The sequence below is a fragment of the Microcaecilia unicolor genome, unplaced genomic scaffold, assembly GCF_901765095.1.
Source record: "Microcaecilia unicolor unplaced genomic scaffold, aMicUni1.1, whole genome shotgun sequence".
In the NCBI taxonomy this organism is placed as follows: Eukaryota; Metazoa; Chordata; class Amphibia; order Gymnophiona; family Siphonopidae; genus Microcaecilia; species Microcaecilia unicolor.
In genome coordinates, this window is record NW_021963043.1 from 150151 (window position 1) to 171677 (window position 21527).

The following is a 21527-nucleotide window of genomic DNA, read 5'->3' on the forward strand; positions in this document are numbered from 1 at the left end:
TCCATGTAGAACCCCAAAGAGAACCAAGATTCCACATACAATCTGAAAGAGTAGCAACATTCCACCCATAAGAACATAAGAATAGCCATACTGGGTTAGACCAATGGTCTATGTAGCCCAGTATCCTGTTTCCAACAGTGGCCAAGCCAGGTCACAAGTACCTGGCAGAAAACCAAATCGTGGCAACATTCCATGTAGAACCCCAAATAGTAGCAAGATTCTGGAATCCTAGAGTGACAAGATTCCATGCAGAATCTCAAAGAGTAGCAACATTCCATACAGAACCCCAAAGAATAGCAAGATTCCGGAATCCTAAAGCGTGACAAGATTCCATGCAGAATCTCAGAGTAGCAACACTCCATAAGACAAACCCCAGGGCAAGCAGTTGCTTCCAATGTCTGTCTCAATAGCAGACTATGGACTTTTCCTCCAGGAATTTGTCCAAACCTTAGCTAACCGCTCTTATCTCCTCTGGCGTTTCATTTGACCACCATAGATCACATTCTTTTGTGACTTTTCAGATACTTGAGGCAGGCATTTTGCCGAAACATGGTGCCGTGTCGAGTCTTTTGAAGAATCAAGTCTTATCTTCTCATTCAGTCGTCATCTTGTTATGTTTACTGGAGAGCTTTGCTGGCTACACTACTTTTTTCTGTATACTTCTGTACCTTGTGTATCACGATCCTCCAATTGTGTGGTGTTCCTCATAGAATAGCTTAGACAGTTTTGTCTGTATATGCTAATTAATGCCAATTAGTGTCAATAATTGCTTAATTGGCAATTATCAGTGCTGATTGGCTTGTTAAGTAATTAAGTTCTGCGTGCAAATCCAGAATACAAATGGATTTGTGCACACAACTTAAATTGCACTATATAGGATCCATGGGACTCTGTGCAAAGAGGGCGTGCTTCTTAAAGCACACAGTATGTGGAAACAGGATGCACCACTGTTGTTAAAGAGTGTGCACACTTTCCGAATTGTACGCACAATGTATCATGTCTGCACTATCAGGAAACAGTGAATCCTATTTCCACACACTGTGCTCTTTAAAAGAGTGCGTCCCGTTTATATACACTGCGCTGTTCTTCCATACTGCGCTCTTTAAGAATTGCGCATCTTGTTTAAACGTCCTTGAGCGCGCAATCGACATAGCAACCCGAGCAGAGAGCAAGTGCGGCTGCGCAGAATTATTGCAGGTGTGCAAGGGAGGAGGATCACCGCAAACCCCGTTCTCCGGCGTCCCGCCTTCCTCTGACACTACTTCCTTTTACTCCTGGAAGGTGGGGCTTCTTCAGTCCTCAAAGGGAGAGAGAACTTGTGTCAAAGGGGACGGAGGGAGCATCGGAGGAGGAAAGCTGCAGGGTTGTTGGTGGGCGACCTCAGGTATGAGTTTGACGGTGGAGGAGGGGAGAGAAATGGAGAGAGGGCAGACCGGTCTCCGAATGCCTTGAGGAGGGGGCTCGGTAGTTTTGGAGTTTTCACCTGCTACTTCTCTTTTATCATTTCTGCGTAAAAACAGCCCTACTGGGTCGGACCAGTGCACCATCCTGCTTGCAACAGTGGCCAATCCAGGTCACAAGTACCTGACAGAACCCCAGCTAGTAGAAACATGCCGGAATCCCAAAGAGTTGCAAGGTTCCATGTAGAATCCCAAAGAGTAGCAACATTCCAGAACCTCAAAGAGTAACAAGATTCTGGAATACCAAAGAGTAGCAACATTCCATGCTACTGAGCCCAGGGCAAGAACTGGCTTCTCCCATGTCTGTCTCTATTAGGCAGTGCTGTTCAATTTATGTGCAGGTACTTTGTTCCCTAGTGGTGGTTTGTTTTGTTTTTTTTGTACCTGGAGTGGAGCAATGGAGGGTTAAGTGCCTTTGCCCAGAGTCACAAGGAGCTGCAGTGGGAACCAAACCGGGGTCCCCTGGTTCTTCTCATGCCACTGCATTAATAATTTGGCTGCTCCTCTCCTGCTCTTATAGCAGTAAGAAAGGTGCCCTCTCTCTGCTGGGGTCTGTTATACTGTAAGCGGATTTCTTCCTTTTAGTTTCCGGGGGCTGGATGGTATGTTATACTGGTTCACACCCTTTCTGTGGTCCTTTGATTACTTGAAGGTGTGTGTGGGTGAGGAAGCTTCCTGCACCGCCCATTCCCCCCCCCCCCCCCCCCCCCGGGCCCATGTGAGGGAATTAAAATAAAAAAAAAAAAGAAAATTACAAAGCTATGGAATAGGAGGCAGTGGCCTATTATGGATCGGAAGTAGGGCCATTGGAGCCGACTCTGTAGGTGCTGTGGGTGCTTGAGGACCCCCAATATTGAGAAAATTCCTTGTATGTGTCCAGGGAGGGGTTATTTCCATTGGGCTTAGCACCCCCAACAATTTTGAAAAGTTGGCTCCTATGAGTAGGGCTATAGCCAGCCCTCTTAATGGAAGAGGGTGAATAGTGGAGTGCCCAAGGGATATGTACTGGGACCGGTGCTACTTCACTAGCTATAAATGATCCGGAAATGGGAGCACTGAGTGTGACATGATTTAAAGTTTGTAGATGACCGAAAGTTATTAAAAGGTGTTAAAATCGCATGTGGGTTGTAAGTTATTGCAGGAGAACCATGCAAAACTGTACTGCCCCTTTTAGTTTCCCGTTGTTTCCCCCCAATGTTTCACTGCTCTTTTCCATTGTTATATTCCTTAATGATACTCTGAGTTTGTCTCGCATAACTCCTCACAATGTAATCCATAACCGAGTAGTAACGAATTGTATTTCTATCACTCACAACTTGTTGTAAGCCACACTGAGCCCGCAAAAAGGTGGGAAAATGTGGGATGCAAATAAATAAATAAAATACCGGATTTCTGTTCTGGTAGATGACAATTTAATGTGGATAAGTGCAAATTGATGCACATAATGTACAGCAGGACATGTTTATCCACTTAGCTAAGATAATATTCATGCACCTTTCTGACCTCATTTAAATTAGTGCCTTATTTTCTTAACTCCTGTTACTCTGTCTTAACTCTCTCTGTTTCATCTTTGCTCGAACCCTATGCTTTTAAAATGTTTTATTGCATTCCAGCCCTGTGAAGTTGCTATTTTTGCCGTTTTGAAATAACAGCTTGAGTGCCAAGTTTTAAAAAATTGAAAAATAAGAAAGCTAAAAAATAAAAACAATTGTTTGGGGAGGTGGATTTTTTTTTTATTTTTTTAATGACTGATGGTGATTACAGTTTGGCCTTTAAGATCATATAGGCACCTGTTTTACTGAAGTCTTTTCCTCCATCCAATATAAGGGGCTGTGTTTACTAAGGCATGCTATAGATGCGTTAGTGTTTTAATGCGCATTAATGTTTTTAGCACGTTAAGCGTTCTGTATGTAATACCGATTGAAGTTTTTTTTCTCTTTTTTACCTGATTCTTATTATGTCATCCGTGTTCTTTATATATTATCAATTGTTATCTGCACTCTGGAATGGTGAAAGCCATGACGGAAAATTGTAAGCCCCATTGAGCCTGCAAATAGGTGGGGAAAATGTGGGATACAAGTGCAACAAATAAATAAAAAGAAATAATGGGCGTTAATGTGGAGCAAAAAAAAAAACCCATCTCTCAGATGGTGTTCTCACCAAAATCTTTATTCAAATCGATTAAACAAAATTGCTCCACTTTCCTTCGCTTGGCACTTGATCTTCAGTGGAGGAGGTTACCTTCTGTTGGTGTTGGCAGGTACTAATGTCGCCATTATAGGAAATGATTGTGTGGTAGGTGGTCAGGGCTCACGCACTATTCCTTGCGCTAAACTGATTAGTGCAGGAAAAAAATAATTTTTAGCGTGCGCTGATTTGGCTGTTACTGCAAGATGTCTGACCGCATCCTGCGGTCTGTGATTTTAAGCTGCATTAAGTGAGTGGTAGAACTTAACACAGCTTTTTTTTTTTTGTTACATTTGTACCCCGCGCTTTCCCACTCACGGCAGGCTCAATGCGGCTTACAAGGGCCAATGGAGGGTTAAGTGACTTGCCCAGAGTCACAAGGAGCTGCCTGTGCCTGAAGTGGGAATTGAACTCAGTTCCTCAGTTCCCCAGGACCAAAGTCCGCCACCCTAACCACTAGGCCACTCCTCCACTGTTGCTACTATTTGAGATTCTACACTGAATGTTGCTATTCCACTAGCAACATTCCATGTAGAAGTCGGCCCTTGCAGATCACCAATGTGGCCGCGCAGGCTTCTGCGAGTCTGACGTCCTGCACATACGTGCAGGACGTCAGACTCACAGAAACAGAAGCCTGCGCAGCCTTCTACATGGAATGTTGCTAGTGGAATAGCAACATTCCATGTAGAATCTCCAATAGTAGCAACATTCCATGTAGAATCTCCAATAGTATCTATTTTATTTTTGTTACATTTGTACCCTGCGCTTTCCCACTCATGACAGGCTCAATGCGGCTTACATGGGGCAATGGAGGGTTAAGTGACTTGCCCAGAGTCACAAGGAGCTGCCTGTGCTATTCCACATTGATCATCTGGTTGGCTTCTTCAAGTCCAAATACGGTGTATAGTTAATTCATTTCATTGAGAACATACTTATTGTCCAAATTTTAGTTAGAAATAATACATCTGATTACATTCTCTCTCTTTTAAAAACCAGAAGTTATTTAACAATACATATACTTAAGTCTCTTAATTCAAATCCCACTGATTAAAGCAATCCCAGTTTTCACAGGCTTCACTCCTTTCGAAGTAATAATTTAAGGAAATATTTCTGAGGAGAACATAGGAGTCATACCTGGAACTCTGGGGAAAAACAATAATCTCGACATTAATCATCCACAATGACATCCACCTTATCATTCGAAGTTTCTGGTCCATTATCGTTTTCAGGATCATAACCACTTCTTGCATGTGTAGAACTTCATTTGTTATATCAATTTTTCACTCTCAAAGGGTTCAGTCAAATTGTCCATGTAACTTTCCAATAAGATTATATCTGAAACAAAGTTATTTTCTACCGCCGTTAGGTCCCGAAGTGCCTTCCAGATGGCATTCAATGTAACCTCCAAGGAAGCCAAAAACTCCAAGGTGATTTCTCTTGAGGTGTTTAGGAGTGGTTCCGCCGATTCGGGTTCTGCTGTAAACGTCCTCCGTTTCAGCTTATGCCTCTAAATCACTCCTCCACTCCTTTGGACATGGTGGTTGAATAATTCGGGAGCGATGGAGTTGTTTTTCCAGGTCCAAGAGCGTCGACGCTCCCTCGCCGGCGCTAATCAAAGGACTCGCCAACCCTTTCATCTGTGGGCAGTTCGACGTGCAGCGGTCCCGCACTTGCTGCTCAGGGGACAAAATGCTGGCCATCAGCGGCTGACCGCCGGTTGTTCCCTTCCTCTCAGTTAAGGAAAGTGCAATTGCAGAGAGGAAATTTTACATAAAGAAGATTCGGATGTATTTCTAATTGGTAAATCGATCAAGTCTGTCATGTAACTCGGAGCTTCTGCATAGATGATTTTGTGAACCAGGGTGCAGATTTTGAATCGGGGGCGTAGCTAGACCTTGACGGGAGGGGGGGGGCCAGAGCCCAAGGTAGGGGGCACATTTTGGCCCGTTTCCCTGCTACCGCCCTCCCGCCACCGCCTCCCCTCTGCCGCCACCGCTGCTGCTGCCCCTTCCCCCGTCACCACCAGTGATAGTAATGCTTGAGTATAAATACAAACTTGCATAGGAAAACTAAAAGCAAAACAAAATATGTACTTAACAGGTGGAGCAGGTGGGGGGAAGAGGGGTTGGTGGTTGGGAGGCGAGGATAGTGGAGGGCAGACTTATACGGTCTGTGCCAGAGCCGGTGATGGGAGGCGGGACTGGTGGTTGGGAGGCGAGAAATACTGCTGGGCAGACTTGTACGGTCTGTGCTCTGAAAAAGGCAGGTACAAATCAAGGTAAGGTATACACATATGAGTTTGTCTTGTTGGGCAGACTGGATGGACCGTGCAGGTCTCTTTCTGCCGTCATCTACTATGTTACTATGTTATATTGGATCAAATACATTTTCTGACTATTTTCCTAAAAGGGAGAAAATGGTAAATTGGATCTTGGTACCCAAAATATATTGTCACGCTAGTGCTACTCTGTGTCTTATGGCTGTACCACCCCATCTTGTGTACTGATGATGAGGAAGGGACAGAAACAGGTGTTCTCATCATTCTTAATGTAGAGGTATCTTATAAAATAGGGAGGTACCAAAGTGATACAGGGGATGAAACTCATCCCGTATGAGGAACGGCTAAAGAGGTTAGGGCTCTTCAGCTAGGAAAAGAGAAGGCTGAGGAGGGATATGATTGAGGTCTACAAAATCCTGAGTGGTGTGGAATGGGTAGAAGTGAATCCATTTTTCACTCTATTAAAACGTACAAAGACCAGGAGACATGCAATGAAATTGCATGGAAATTAATTTTAAAACCAATAGGAGGAAATATTTTTCACTCAAAAGAATTGTTAAGGTCTGGAACTCGTTGCCTGAGGATGTGGTAGTGGCACTTAGTGTATCTAGGTTTAAGGAAGGTTTGGACAAGTTCCTGGAGGAAAAGTCCATAGCTTGCTATTGAAGGGGACATGGAAGAAGTCACTGCTTGCCCTGGGATTGGTATCATGGAACATTGCTACTCTTTGGGATTCTGTCAGGTACTTGTGACCTGGATTGGCCACTGTTGGAAGCAGAACGCTAGCAAAATGGACCATTGGTCTGACCCAGTACGGCTATTCTATGTAGTGATTCATTCCAAACTTTTTTTTGTTTTGTTTTTTTCTGTCAGCAATAAGCATGACCTGAGTGTATGTCCTTAATGTGTGCAGGGATCAGAGAGGTAGGAAGCTGGCACTTGTACAGTTCTGATGCACAGAATATGTTGAGAATCACTCCCTTTTTAGAAATATTTAGCATTTGTAGAAAATGCAGCTGGTGTCTGAGGAGCATGTGAAAGGTGCAGGGAAAAAATTCATGCTTTGTGGGTTTGAGTAGGACTTGCTGTGTGCCACCAATGAAGGAACAAGTTTAAACCAATTGTGCATGTGAAAGCACTTATAAAACTGTGGATTCAAGATGACATAAGTACATAAGTATTGCCAGACTGGGACAGACAGAAAGTCCATCAGCATCCTGTTTCCAACCGTGGCCAATCCAGGTTATAAATACCTGGCAAGATCCCAAAAAAGTACAATATGTTTTATGCTGCTTATCCTAGAAACAAGCAGTGGATTTTCCCCAAGTCCATTTTAATAATGGTCTATAGACTTTTCCTTTAGGAAGCCATTCAAACCTTTTTTTTAAACCCTGCTAAGCTAACTGCTTTTACTACATTCTCTGGCAATGAATTCCAGAGCTTAATTACACGTTGCATGAAGAAAATGTTTCTCAGGTTCGTTTTAAATTTACTTCTTTGTAGCTTCATCGCATGCCCCCTAGTCCTCGTGTTTTTGGAAAGAGTAAACAGACGCTTCGCGTCTACCCGTTCCACTCCACTCATTATTTTATAGACCTCTATCATATCTCCCCTCAGCCGTCTTTTCTCCAAGCTGAAGAGCCCTAGCCGCTTTAGCCTTTCCTCATGGGGAAGTCGTCCCACCCCCTTTATCATTTTCGTCGCCCTTCTCTGTAACTTTTCTAATTATATCTTTTTTGAAAGGCGGTAACCAGAACTGAACACAATATTTGAGGTGCGGTCGCACCATGGAGCAATACAAAGGCATTATAACGTGTATACAGGCTGTGCATAACTTTGCCCAGACTGAGCATACATAACATAACATAGTAAATGACGGCAGATAAAGACCTGTACGGTCCATCCAGTCTGGCCAACAAGATAACTCATTTTACATGATATGTGATACTTTATACCAGAGTGAGCATGGTGAAGATACGGTGTGAATGTTATGCGTAGAACTTTTAAAACAGATGTGCATAATTTAATTTTGCATATTCACCAGTACCTGCATAGGGAAGTTACCCCCTAAACATGCAGTTCTTCCATCATATGCATTTCATATGCTTCTTTCTGGCCTGATTTTAGACCCAGACATTGCGTTTTGGTAAGAGGCATTTTTTCTGCAGACTCCCAGTGCCTTGATGCTCAAAACTCCGGCGGTATTTTTTACAGCGTTATTTGGAAAGCACAGAAGAACGCCCTAATGCTGAACGCTAATGAGATGCAAATAGAGGCACGCTCATGGCATTGAGGATTGTGCTTTGGCGCATGCACAGAAGAATTCCGCGGTAAGCTTGGCTGCTGTGCGCATGCACCTGATAAAACTCAAAGGTGAAGCACTCATTGGCGTCTGTTTTCTGCAGTTTAAATATAAGCGTTTTATTTATTTATTTATGTACCTTGAACATTTATATGTAGATACAGGAATCAGACACTTGGGGCAGCTGTTTCTCATGACCGATGATTTAGGGGTTGCACCGGCCGCCTCCTGCTTCCAAAAGTCATTTTCCCTTCCATTGCCTCAGTTACAAACCAGAGATGCCAAAGATTGAGATTTACAGGCAATCCCCTGGATTCTGTATAGCGCGCCTAGAGTTGCACGCAGTTCCGTGCGTAAATCTAGGCGTATTTTATAACTGCGCATGTAAATTAATTGTTTTAACAAGCTGTTAAGCATTAACAGCTCTTAACATGCAATAACAAGCACTAATTGGCAAAAATTAGAACTTAGCGTGTACATTGCTAAGCGTATTCTGTAATGTACTGCACCTAAATTCTCCTGCACGCAGGCAAAAAGGGGCGTGCAAATTGGGTGTATTGAGGGCATTCCAAAATCTACATGCGCAATAGAAAATATGGGCCAGCGTGCGTAAATGTACGTGCAGGGATTTACACCAGCTTTTCATTGGCATAAATGGACACGCACAGATTCAGTCGCATGAACTACGCCTGTGTACTGTGAGTAAATTTACGCACAGTATTTAGAATACGCTTAGGTGTAAACACCTAGCGTGCGTTAATTTTAGGCGCCGTATATAGAATCGGGGCCCAATGTGTGTGAGAGATAAATTTTACAAAGTTTTCCCCCGGATTCTATATAATGCGACAGGAGTTGTGCGTGCAAAATCGGGTCGTATTCTGATTTGCACGCGCAACTTAATTATCTTAAGTCAATCCACGCCGATAATTGCCACTTCACACGCAATGCAATTGATTCTCTTTGGCATTAATTAGAACTTATGTGGAGAACTTGCTAAGCATATTCTGTAAAGCTTTGCACGTAAATTCTAGGATGCAGAACCAAAAAGGGGGTGGGTCGTGGGCATTTCTTAAATCTGTGCGCGCTGATATAGAATATACCCGCTCCGTGCCTAACTTAGTTGCCAGCATTTACACCAAGTTTTAGTTGGCATAAATACCTTCGACTAAATTTAGTCGCTTGGACGAGCACTGGGCATATTCTGTAAACCACGCCTAACTTTAGGCGTAGCTTATAGAATCTGCCTAGGTGTGGTTTTTGGTTTTTTTTTTTGGTGCCGATGTTTACAGCATAATATGTAGAATCTGGACTTTTATGTGTAAAAAGCTTCACGAACGGAAAAAGCAAAATGAATATACTTGCTTTCTTTGGTGCTTCTGAAAAGATACAGACAGAGAGAGAATGTTGGGTATTATTAGGAAAGGTATGGAAAACAGGTGTGTGGATGTTATAATGCCGTTGTATCGCTCCATGGTGCGACCGCACCTTGAGTACTGTGTTCAATTCTGGTCGCCGCATCTCAAGAAAGATATAGTAGAATTGGAAATGGTGCAGTGAAGGGTGACTAAAATGATAGCGGGGATGGGACGACTTCCCTATGAAGAAAGACTAAGGCGGCTAGGGCTTTTCAGCTTGGAGAAGAGACTGCTGAGGGGAGACATGATAGAGGTATATAAAATAATGAGTGGAGTGGAACAGGTGGATGTGAAGCGTCTGTTCACGCTTTCCAAAAATACTAGGACTAGGGGACATGCGATGAAACTACAGTGTAGTAAATTTAAAACAAATCGGAGAAAATGTTTCTTCACCCAATGCATAATTAAGCTCTGGAATTCGTTGCCGGAGAACGTGGTGAAGGCGGTTAGCTTGGCAGAGTTTAAAAAGGGGTTATACGGTTTCCTAACGGACAAGTCCATAAACCACTACTAAATGGACTTGGGAAAAATCCACAATTCCGGGAATAACATGTATAGAATGTTTGTACGTTTGGGAAGCTTGCCAGGTGCCCTTGGCCTGGATTGGTCGCTGTCGTGGACAGGATGCTGGGCTCGATGGACCTTTGATCTTATGTAAGTAGTGTTTGGTTCTTGTGGCCTGGATTGGCCACTGTTGAAAATAGGACAGTGGGCTTGAGTACATAAGCATTATGGTAATGCTTATGTACTTAGGACAGTTTTCCAAGAATTTGCCCAGAAAACTTATAGCTGGGTAAATTTTCTGGGTTGAAAACTTCTCACTTAGAATGAGCCCAGGTTTCAATAATAGAAATTGCTTACATCTCAACTCAATCTTCTGTAACTCTCTTAATTGCTAAAAGGGCTGACAGGTGAGAAGGCTCAAAGAAAACGTATTTAATAGGATTATGTCTAATAATACATTTACATGGATACCTCAAGTCCATAATATAAGGTATCCATGTAATGTTACTTTCTTACCTTTCCTCTCATTAAGTCTTGGATCCTTATATTATGGACTTGAGTGTTTTTTTTTAATTTCCTTCAAGAATATTCTCTTCAAGAAATAATGCTTTCCTTTTGTAACACTTTTCTGTGTAAGTGGAATTGCTTGGAATAAAATTTATTAAGCTTTATAAAAAAAAAAAAAAATGAGCCCAGGTACATTTGTACTTGCGGACTTCTCCATTCCAGCTCAAATTTTCAGATAGAAACTCTGAGGTTTTCCCCATCAGAGACACAAACATGCTCTCGGCAGTGACCCCGCCACCCCCCACCCCACCAGATCTGCCCAACCTCATATCAAGTTCTTGCTGCAAGTTCTTTTCCTCAGCTTGCAGCAGACCCTTCACACTCCTCTTCCATTCTTCTTCCTACACCAGTTTGAACTAGGGAAAGTATAGATATACCTTCCCTTTTTTTAAACTACCCTGTACATACATTTAAAACTGCAACACACAGACTCTAATATTCTATATAGTAACATAGTAGATGACAGCTGATAAAGACCTGTATGGTCCATCCAGTCTGCCCAACAAGATAAACTCATTGTATGAGCTACTTTATATGTATACTTGACCTTGATTTGTCCTTGTCATTTTCAGGGCACAGACTGTAGAAGTTTGCCCAGCACCAGCTTTGCTTCCCAATTACCGGCGTTGCCACCCAATCTCCGCTAAGAATCCATTCCTTCTAAACAGGATTCCGTTGTGTTTATTGCACGCATGTTTGAATTCCATTACCGTTTTCATCTCCACCACCTCCCGCGGGAGGGCATTCCACGTATCTACCACCCTTTCTGTGAAAAAATACTTCCTGACATTACTCCTGCATTTGCCCCTCTTCAGCCTCAATTCACGTCCTCTAGTTCTACCATCTTCCCGTTTTTGGAACAATTTTGTTTGTGGATTTATACCATTCAAATATTTGAACATCTGTATCATATCACCCCTGTTTCTCCTTTCCTCCAGGGTATACATATACGAGGAGAGACTTACTGACCTGAACATATATACTCTGGAGGAAAGGAGAAACAGGGGTGACATGATACAGACGTTCAAATATTTGAATGGTATTAATCCGCAAACAACCTTTTCCGGAGATAGGAAGGCGGTAGAACTAGAGGACATGAATTGAGGTTGAAGAGGGGTAGACTCGGGAGTAACGTCAGGAAGTATCTTTTGACGGAGAGGGTGGTAGATACGTGGAATGCCCCCCCACCCCCACCCCCCCCCCCCGGGAGGTGTTGGAGATGAAAAAGGTAATGGAATTCAAACATGCGTGGGATAAATACAAAGGAATCCTGTTTAAAAGGAATGGAATCTTAGCGGAGATTGGGTGGCAACACCGGTAATTGGGAAGCACCCCTCTGAACTCCCACCCTCAAGCTTGACGTCATTTTGGAGAATAGCTCTTAGCCAGAATACTGGCACGTGTGTGCTCATGATTCCCACGCACATGCATTTTTGACAACATCCTGGTCCTTTACATGCATTCCAGGCGCCTTCTACATAAAATTATGATATAGGAGCATAAGTTTCCATGCATATATATATACCCTAAAGGAACATGAGAAGGAATCCAAAAAGCTCATCAGCAGAAGCAAGTAACCAAAAAAGCCCAAGAAGCCTTCAAGCATGGGGGCGTCGCAATAATACTTTATTAAAAGACCCGACATGGTCTGTGTTTCGACAAAACTGCCTGCGTCAGTGGTCTTATGGATAATATGATCCTTAATTGTCACAAGAGAGCAATCTCAAAAGCCAGAGAAACCGCAAACCGGCACTGGGCGAAAACCAACAGCATAAGCGTTTTCGGCGGTGTCATTTCAATGCACACCAATGAACGCTTATGCAGTTGGGTTTTTTGCCCGGTGCTCGTTCATGGTTTCATTGCTGACCCCTGACCTAGGCGGTTTCACCCCCATTCTTGAAGGCTCCTTGAATGCATATGCCCTCGACAGTTTTATAAATGGTAATTTTTGCATATATTATAAATGTTCAGCATGGGTTGCCACCAGGGCTTTTTTTTTTTTTTGAGGGAGTACTGAGTATTGGCACCTGTTCCCATTTGCTTGCTACAATTGACCCATTGATTCCAAGTTTTAATGAAAGAGCTCAGGCTCTACACACCAATTCTGCCTTGTCATAGGTTCAGTGACTAGTTGCAGGGGGTCTGGCTATTAGGGGTTGGGTCCCTCAGAGATCATCCCATCCCTGAAGGGTAGCCTGGCATTTGAGTACCAGCACCTTTTTCGCGAGAAAAAAACCACACTGCTCTTCAGGATTCCAGAATCTTGCTATTCTTTTGGGATTCTACATGGAATGTTGCTACTCTGAGATTGTGGAATCTTGTCACTCTTTAGGATTCTGGAATGTTGCTACTCTTTGAGATTCTGCATGGAATCTTGTCACGCTTTAGCAGGGCTTGTTTTTGAGGGGGTACTTGGGGGTACTGGCACCTTTTCCATTGTCTGCTAAAATTGGCCCGTGGTCCACAAGTTTTAATGAAATAGTTCAGGCTTTACACACCAATTCTACCTTGTCATAGATTCTGTGACTGGTTGCAGGGGTGGGTCCCTCAGTGATTACCCCACCCCTGAAAGGTGGCCTGGCATTTTGAGTACCGGCACCTTTTTTGCTAGAAAAAACACACTGGTTGCCACTGACATTAAACAGTTTCCCTCACAATATTAGAAGAAAAGGCCTGTGTGAGCTCAAAGCCTTGTGTGTTTTTCTTGTTGGCCCTGTTTTAAAAGTATCAAAACACAGTGATGAGTGTGGTTTTCTGTGGGACTTCATGGAGAGCTTAGCAGTGTAAATGTGTCTTGAGCTGTAGCTGTGTTATCTGGGCACTTGCTTCCTGTCTAAGAAGCACTGGATTTTTTTTTTAAATTTCCTGGTAGTCTGAGGCTGGCCAGGTGTGTGTATTATCTGTGTGTACAATCTGTTTACCTGGCACATCCTGCTAAGAATCTGTTAACCTGTGACTGCTTGTTCTGAGTAGGCAGAAAGGGTGGGTTGGATGCAATGACTTGGAGATGAGTTGCTATTCCTGATTTTCCAGGGGGCATGATTAGGATTGCTCAACGGAGGAAAACATAGGGAACGTTATTGCTCTTTTTCTGCTATCGCTTACCGTTTTCAAGAACGGTGTCTCACTGGAGAGGTCAAGCAATAATGGAGTCTTTGCACATCCAGGTCTTTTTTTTTTTTTTTGTACTTTTAAACTTTATTTAGAGAAAATGAAAGACAAGCCTAATAGCTCTTTAATCAGGATCAAAGCGATGGTCCTTGTTTATCATTTTATTAAAATTTGCTATATCGCTTTCGTTACAAGCAAATGAAAGTGGTTTATAGATAAAATTAACATTAAAAACAAGAAATGGGAAAAGAATGCCAATTTAAGATAGGAAAAACTTAACCACCTTTGCCATTCAAACAAGATTCAATCACACAAGATAAAGGTTACATATAGAGCAATTTAACATAATCCACACACAAATTCAAACCCATATAGACTCCTGCTTCAGAATCCACCTGGACATACTGAAGGAAAGTGTAGTGAAAAAAAGTGAGTTTTCAATAAAGCCCGAAAGGACGTATATGATGGTTCAAGCTGGAGAGATTATGGTAGTGAGTTCCATACTTAAGTTCCTTGATCCTTGTACTTGTTTACCCTAACCTTACCTGACCCTTATTTTAAACTGTATTTGTTTAATATCTACTGGACTTGGCGATCGCCTTGATGCTATTATGTAAGCCACATTGAGCCTGCTAATGGGTGGGAAAATGTGGGATACAAATGTTACAAATCTATATATATAAAACTCACCCTCAACGTTCTATTGTCTGACGTCACTGAAGCCAAGAAAATCACAGTCTCGGGGCCCCACCCTCGCGTCAAACGTTATGACGTTGAGAGCGGAGTCACACATTGATGGCGGCCACGGCGGCGCAATGCCGTCACTAACAACCAAGGTGCGTTCGGGGGGGGGGGGGGAGCAGAGGAAAGCCTTGCTGGCGCCTGTTTCATTGGCTCCAGAAACGGGCCTTTTTTTACTAGTAAATAAATTAATGCTGGTGAGACAAAATAAAAAGCACTGGATCTAGTGGATTCCCATCTAGCTTTAGAGAGGTGCGGAAGAATTAGCCTAGTGTCATTTAATGAATTCGGAGTACGAGATAAGCAGGCGCACAGCGGAAGCGTAGCTTTCTGGCCACTCCCATTCACCACTTCTCCCAGTATGCAACACTCTTAGGGGCTCTTTTAGTAAATTCTTAACAAGTCCATAGGTATCTAATGGGATTCTTAGCACTTAGCTCATGCTAACATCTGTTAGCATGTGCAAAACTTGCATGAAGCTTTTGTAAAAAGGCCCCTTTTATATTTTAGGGCTACCCTGAAGCAGGGGTGATGCCCTGATGGGGGTTTAATAGCCTCTGATTGATCTGTGATCTCTAAATGTGTCTAATCCCTTTGGGAGCTTTAATACATGTTGTCCCCACAGATTTCTGTGGTACAGAATTCCACAGGACAGCTCTATTGCTTGAAGATGTGTGTGTGTGGGGGGGGGGGGGGGGCTGTTTTAGGTTTTTTTTTTTTTTTTATTCTTGTTTTAAGCATGCTACCTGCCAGCATTCTTGGGTGTTCTCTCTTACATTATCAGATACGGTGAATAATAAGAGCCTATATTTTCATCTCTTGCTATTCCTTATGGGTTGTCTAGCAATGTTCCTTCTGAGCTGTGCACCTCTGTGCATGCACATAGACTGTGGACCCTGCGTAAGCAGAAAATTTAATAATTTTAATTAGGTGTTATAAAGCAGCACTGAAAAGCTGATCTAGTTGATGTTCTCTGATTAAAGCAAATGATACGCTAGTATAGCTTAATGTAGTGTTACTTTCATGAAGACAATTACTTAAATGACACTTTTGAAACCCTGAGATTAGTTACGTTACACTTGGCTCACAGTATACAAATTGTAACTCAGCTTATAAAAAGTTGCACAAAAGAGAATTTTTGCACACACAGGGCTCCTTCTTACAAAGCGGTGTAACTATTTGGGTTTCTGCCAGGTACTTGTGACCTGGCTTGACCCTGTTTGGAAAACAGGATACTGGGCTAAATGGACCATTGGTCAGACCCGGTATGGCTGCTCTTACGTTCTTATGAGTGGAATGTTGCTACTCTTTGAGATTGTATGTGGAATCTTGGTTCTCTTTGGGGTTCTACATGGAATGTTGCTACACTTTGAGATTCTACGTGGAATCTTTGTTCTCTTTGGGGTTCTACATGGAATGTTGCTACTCTTTGAGATTCTACATTGAATCTTGCCACGATTTGGGTTTCTGCCAGGTACTTGTGACCTGACTTGACCACTGTTTGGAAAACAGGATACTGGGCTAAATGGACCATTGGTCTGACCCAGTATGGCTACTCTTACATTCTTATGAGTGGAATGTTGCTACTCTTTGAGATTGAATGTGGAATCTTGGTTCTCTTTGGGGTTCTACATGGAATGTTGCTGCTCTTTGAGATTCTACATTGAATCTTGCCACGATTTGGGTTTCTGCCAGGTACTTGTGACCTGACTTGACCACTGTTTGGAAAACAGGATACTGGGCTAAATGGACCATTGGTCTGACCCAGTATGGCTACTCTTACATTCTTATGAGTGGAATGTTGCTACTCTTTGAGATTGAATGTGGAATCTTGGTTCTCTTTGGGGTTCTACATGGAATGTTGCTGCTCTTTGAGATTCTACATTGAATCTTGCCACGATTTGGGTTTCTGCCAGGTACTTGTGACCTGACTTGACCACTGTTTGGAAAACAGGATACTGGGCTAAATGGACCATTGGTCTGACCCAGTATGGCTACTCTTACATTCTTATGAGTGGAATGTTGCTACTCTTTGAGATTGAATGTGGAATCTTGGTTCTCTTTGGGGTTCTACATGGAATGTTGATGCTCTTTGAGATTCTACATTGAATCTTGCCACGATTTGGGTTTCTGCCAGGTACTTGTGACCTGACTTGACCACTGTTTGGAAAACAGGATACTGGGCTAAATGGACCATTGGTCTGACCCAGTATGGCTACTCTTACATTCTTATGAGTGGAATGTTGCTACTCTTTGAGATTGAATGTGGAATCTTGGTTCTCTTTGGGGTTCTACATGGAATGTTGCTGCTATTTGAGATTCTACATTGAATCTTGCCACAATTTGGGTTTCTGCCAGATACTTGTCACCTGGCTTGGCCACTATTTGGAAAACAGGATACTGGGCTAGATGGACTATTGGTAGCCAGTATAGCTACTCTTTATGTTCAATTAGCGGCACATTGAATGCGAGGAAGCCTGTTCAATTCCCATGGGCTTCGTCACCTTCAGCACACGCTCATCGGTAGCACCGCTTTGTAAAAGGAGCCCCATAGCCTGCTCTAAAATTAGAGGGAACATTGTAGCACAGAAGTCAGCCTTAAATTATAAGCTTTATATATAGGTCTTATTAGGAGATACCTTTTAATTCTAGTTATTTTTGACAGGGTGCAGCAACTTGCTGTTATTAGTATAGGATATAAATAGGGTATGATTAAGGCAGATGAATGGTCTGAAGTCCTGAGTTATGCTGTCAGGGTGGAATCTAGACTGGAATGTAAATCACAGAGCAGTCATTTCACAGTATCTGACCCATTTGTGGCTGATCTTAGTATGACATATCTAGCCCAGTGTGTATTATTCAGAAGGTTTTCTTTAAATTGCAACTTGTTAGACGGTTAAAAGGCCTTCTACCTAATGAAACTTTTCACAGAGTTTTGCAAGGATTAGTCTTATCTGGCTTTGACTACTGCAATTCACTGTTGATAGGACCTAAAGATAACTTGGAATGCAGCAGCAAGGTTATTGACTGGTTCATTATGTTCCTGTCATATCGCTGTAGGCGCAATAACAGATAATACGCTTATTGGGGTACCTGATACTTAGTAAAAATTCTGAAATAATGAGCCCCAAACAAGACTTAACATTAGTGAGTGAAGCGTCGGAAGCAAATATATTCCCCTTTTCCCTAGATCCAAGCCCACTGCACCCAAGTAGTAGACAGAACTAACTGCACAACCAAGTATTATAAAACTAGGGCAATTATTTTTATGTACAAGAGCAGCAAAGATGATGTGCAGAGAAGGCAAGAATAAAGACACAGGAAGCCTTGTTATGGGAACAGCTTAGAGTAAACGTACATAGATCCCTAAATGGAGTTTTGTTCCAGTCAGAGCCAGTGGCGTACCAAGGTGGGGGCGGTCCGCCCCGGGTGCACGTCGCTGGGGGGGTGCCACGCGCCGGTCAGCGTCGTGCACCTGGAGGGTTCTTTTGCTGGGGTGGGGGGTGTCCTTTTGCCGGGGGGGAGGGGTCGCGCTGCACCCGGGAGGCGGGATGCATCGGCGATCCGCCCCGGGTGTCAGGCCCTCTAGGAACGCCACTGGTCAGAGCAGTAGCACAAAGGTACATGGCAATATACAGTACAACCTGATGCAGACCTCTAGAAGGCAGTGGGGCTCATTTTCAAAGCACTTAGCCTTCCAAAGTTCCATAGAAACCTATGGAACTTTGGAAGGCTAAGTGCTTTGAAAATATGAGTGTGTTCTTCAGATGGTCAGTCTGGTCCAACTCTCGGGCAGGATGTTGATACAGCAGCCTCTGTCTTTGATAAAAGCTCTTGTTTCTAGAGAAATCATGGACTTCAGCTGTATATTCTGTCCTTGTGGATGACATACACATAGCATTGTTATCCCCATTGCTGTGACTTCAGGGGCCAGGGCCGGTCTTAGCAAGTGCGGGGCCCTGTGCAGACCAATTTGATGGGGCCCCATCCTAGCCCTAGCCCCGTCCCCACCCTAGCTCCACCCCATTGATAAGATTATTCCATTTTTAGAAATTTTTTTTATTTATGAAATTTCAAATAAAGACAAATGAAGCTAAACTTGTACCAAAAAAACTGATTGAAATAATAAGCACAATGCTGTCATCGTGAAACCTCCCCTCCCCATAAATTATTCAGTTCAAGTCCACTACAATTAGTAGTTCCAATTCTCATAGCAAAGAAGAAAATAAGGAAAAATATTAAGAAAAGATCCAGCACAGTGCTACAGTGTACAAGGTATGCCAGGAATGCTTTATCTGCCTATGGCTGGAGAGAGGTTGAGTGACTCGATGCGGTCCCGGTCTGGCTCGGAGCGGAGGCACGAGGCAGAGTTGAGGCACGCTGAGCGGGGCCCCCTTAGGCGCGGGGCCCTATGCGGCCGCCTTGGTCGCCTCTGCCTAAGACCGGCCCTGTCAGGGGCCACACTAGTCTCTCCGACTGCAAGGGTAATTCCAAGAGTCCTTAGCTGTTCTGGCCGTGACGTCGATTTAACATAACCTTGTTGTTCTAATACGCTGAGAATCTTGTCGGCAGTCTTTTAGGGGTCTTTTTTTTACTAAGGTTTCACTAATGATTAGTGTTTTCCTAAATAAGATTCCCATTATATTCCTATGGGGTATGGGTGTCTGGTTTAGTGTGCTGGCTGGTGACTTTTTTCTATGAGCTGCTTTCTTTATTGGGATATATTGGGATGCTCTGGCAGTTATGATGTCACAACCGATGTCGCACCGTCTGTGTTGTGAACCAGATGGAGCCAGTGAGGGCAGAATGCAAATTTGTGGCCGTCGCCAAGATGATGGGTGTTGGGAATACAGGGGTCATTTGTACCTTTTGAAAGAATAGTAGGGGGAGGGTGTTTTTAACTTGATGAGGAGTGACTTGCCTTTTGCAATAGCTGTCTATTAAACTATGCTTTGGTACACTCAAAAAAACCCATCCGAGTCAAAATTTACCCCTTCCCTATCTTCAGGGATGCCGTCTTAAACTATAGCACTATGCATTCCTCAAACGAGATGTTGGCATTTCCTTAAGAGTTCTATTTATCTTTCCCTCCCAACTCCTGAAGCTCCACTTTCGTTCTCATCAGCAGCAGATGAATCCATTAACTGATGGGTTGTATCCACCTACCAGCAGGTGGAGATAGAGAACACTGAAAAACCACAGTAACCCTTGGACGGCTAGCCCCCAACTGACTCTACCATTGGACATTCAGTGGAGTCATTGAGCATATATGGTGCTGCATGTTAATAAACACCTTGTTAGGGATTTATTTTTAATTTTAAATCATTTACAAGGTTAGACACTTGAACCGGAAAAGTGTTATACATTACATTTCTCAAATAATGTAGTATATCATTACATAATTAACAACACTCAAGTCAACTTAAATTGGGTTCCAAGAAATCCAAAATCAGGAGGAGTTAAAAAAAGAAAAACAATTTACAAACTAATCAGCACCTAGTACAGGACAGATACTAATGAAATTAAACTCCTTCAGTTCTTTTTGAGGCAATGAATGTCAAATGTGAAGAGCAGGTGGGGGGAAGAGGGGTTGGTGGTTGGGAGGCTAGGATAGGGGAGGGCAGACTTATACGGTCTGTACCAGAGCCGGTGATGGGAGACGGGACTGGTGGTTGGGAGGCGGGAAATACTGCTGGGCAGACTTATACGGTCTGTGCCCTGAAAAAGACAGGTACAAATTCAAGATATGAGTTTATCTTGGGCAGACTAGATGGACCATGCAGGTCTTTTTCTGCCGTCATCTACTATGTTACTATGTTAGACGTATTTAATTGAATTTTATCCCCTTGTGGGGGATTTTTAATTTGGTCAGTTCTTGAAATACTGTTCATTAGTATTTAGTTCATTAAGGGCCCCTTTTATCAAGCTGTGGTAGCATTGGCATGTGGATTTGCCATGCATTGAAACCCCCTTTTTACAGCAGCGGGTAAAAGACTTTTTTTTTTTTTTTTAAAGGGAAATCCACTAATTCTGGGATAAGCAGCATAAGTTTTTTTTCTTTTCCTTTTTTGGATCTTGCTAGGTATTTGTGACCAGGATTGGCCACTGTTGGAAACAGGATGCTGGGCTTGATGGACCTTTGGTCTGTCCCAGTATGGCAACACTTATGTACTTATGTGTGCCACACAGCCATTTCCCGGGGAAGCCCTTACCGCCACCCATTGAGGAGGTGGTAAGGGAAGAGGTTTGGATTATCGCCGGGCTCCTGTGGTAGCCCAGCAGTAGGTCCAATTTGCTCTGTGCCGAGGCAGTAGCCCTACCGCCCTTTAGTAAAAGGGCCTCTAAGAGATTTTCTGAACCACCCTTTATGTTTAAATCATTTTTATTGATGACAGAGAAAGGAACAAGTATAGTACCAGACGTATTGACACAAATATCATCAAATACATTTCCCAATTTCCTGCATCTTCCCCCCTTCCCACCCAACCCACCCTTTATATAAATAAATACAACACAATATTACGTGTGTGGTGCTTTTGTGCTTGTGTTTTATCGTATTTTTTTTTTTTTAGGTCATGGCTGTGCATCCACGCAGGGTTAGGCTCAAACCCTGGCTGGTAGCCCAGGTGGACAGTGGCATGTATCCTGGGCTTGTGTGGCTCAACAGAGAGGCCAAACGTTTTCAGATCCCCTGGAAGCATGCGACACGGCACAGCCCTCAGCACGAGGAAGAGAACACAATCTTCAAGGTGAAAAAAAACAAAAGTGCACTTGTGAAAGCCATCAGTTTTAAATATTTGTTTATATAGATATATATATATATGTGTGTGTGTGTGTATTATGTCATACATACGGATATGTATGTATATTTCAATTTACTGCCGTTTTGAAAGAATTTACTCAAGGCAGTGTACAGTAAGAATAAATCAAACATAAGCAATAGACAATTACAGCAATAAAAA

The 21527-nt window shown here is 43.0% G+C and overlaps 1 protein-coding gene across 1 annotated transcript in view; it reads left to right on the forward strand.

The window, feature by feature from the left end:
• The first annotated feature begins 1271 nt into the window (after positions 1-1271).
• LOC115458827 (interferon regulatory factor 6-like) overlaps positions 1272-21527 on the forward strand; it is a 42207-nt gene continuing 21951 nt past the window's right edge. Inside the window, exons 1-2 of the mRNA XM_030188646.1 lie at positions 1272-1384; positions 21138-21314. Coding sequence (XP_030044506.1) covers positions 21141-21314 — 174 coding nt within the window. The 5' untranslated portion in view covers positions 1272-1384; positions 21138-21140. The remainder of the gene's footprint in view (positions 1385-21137; positions 21315-21527) is intronic.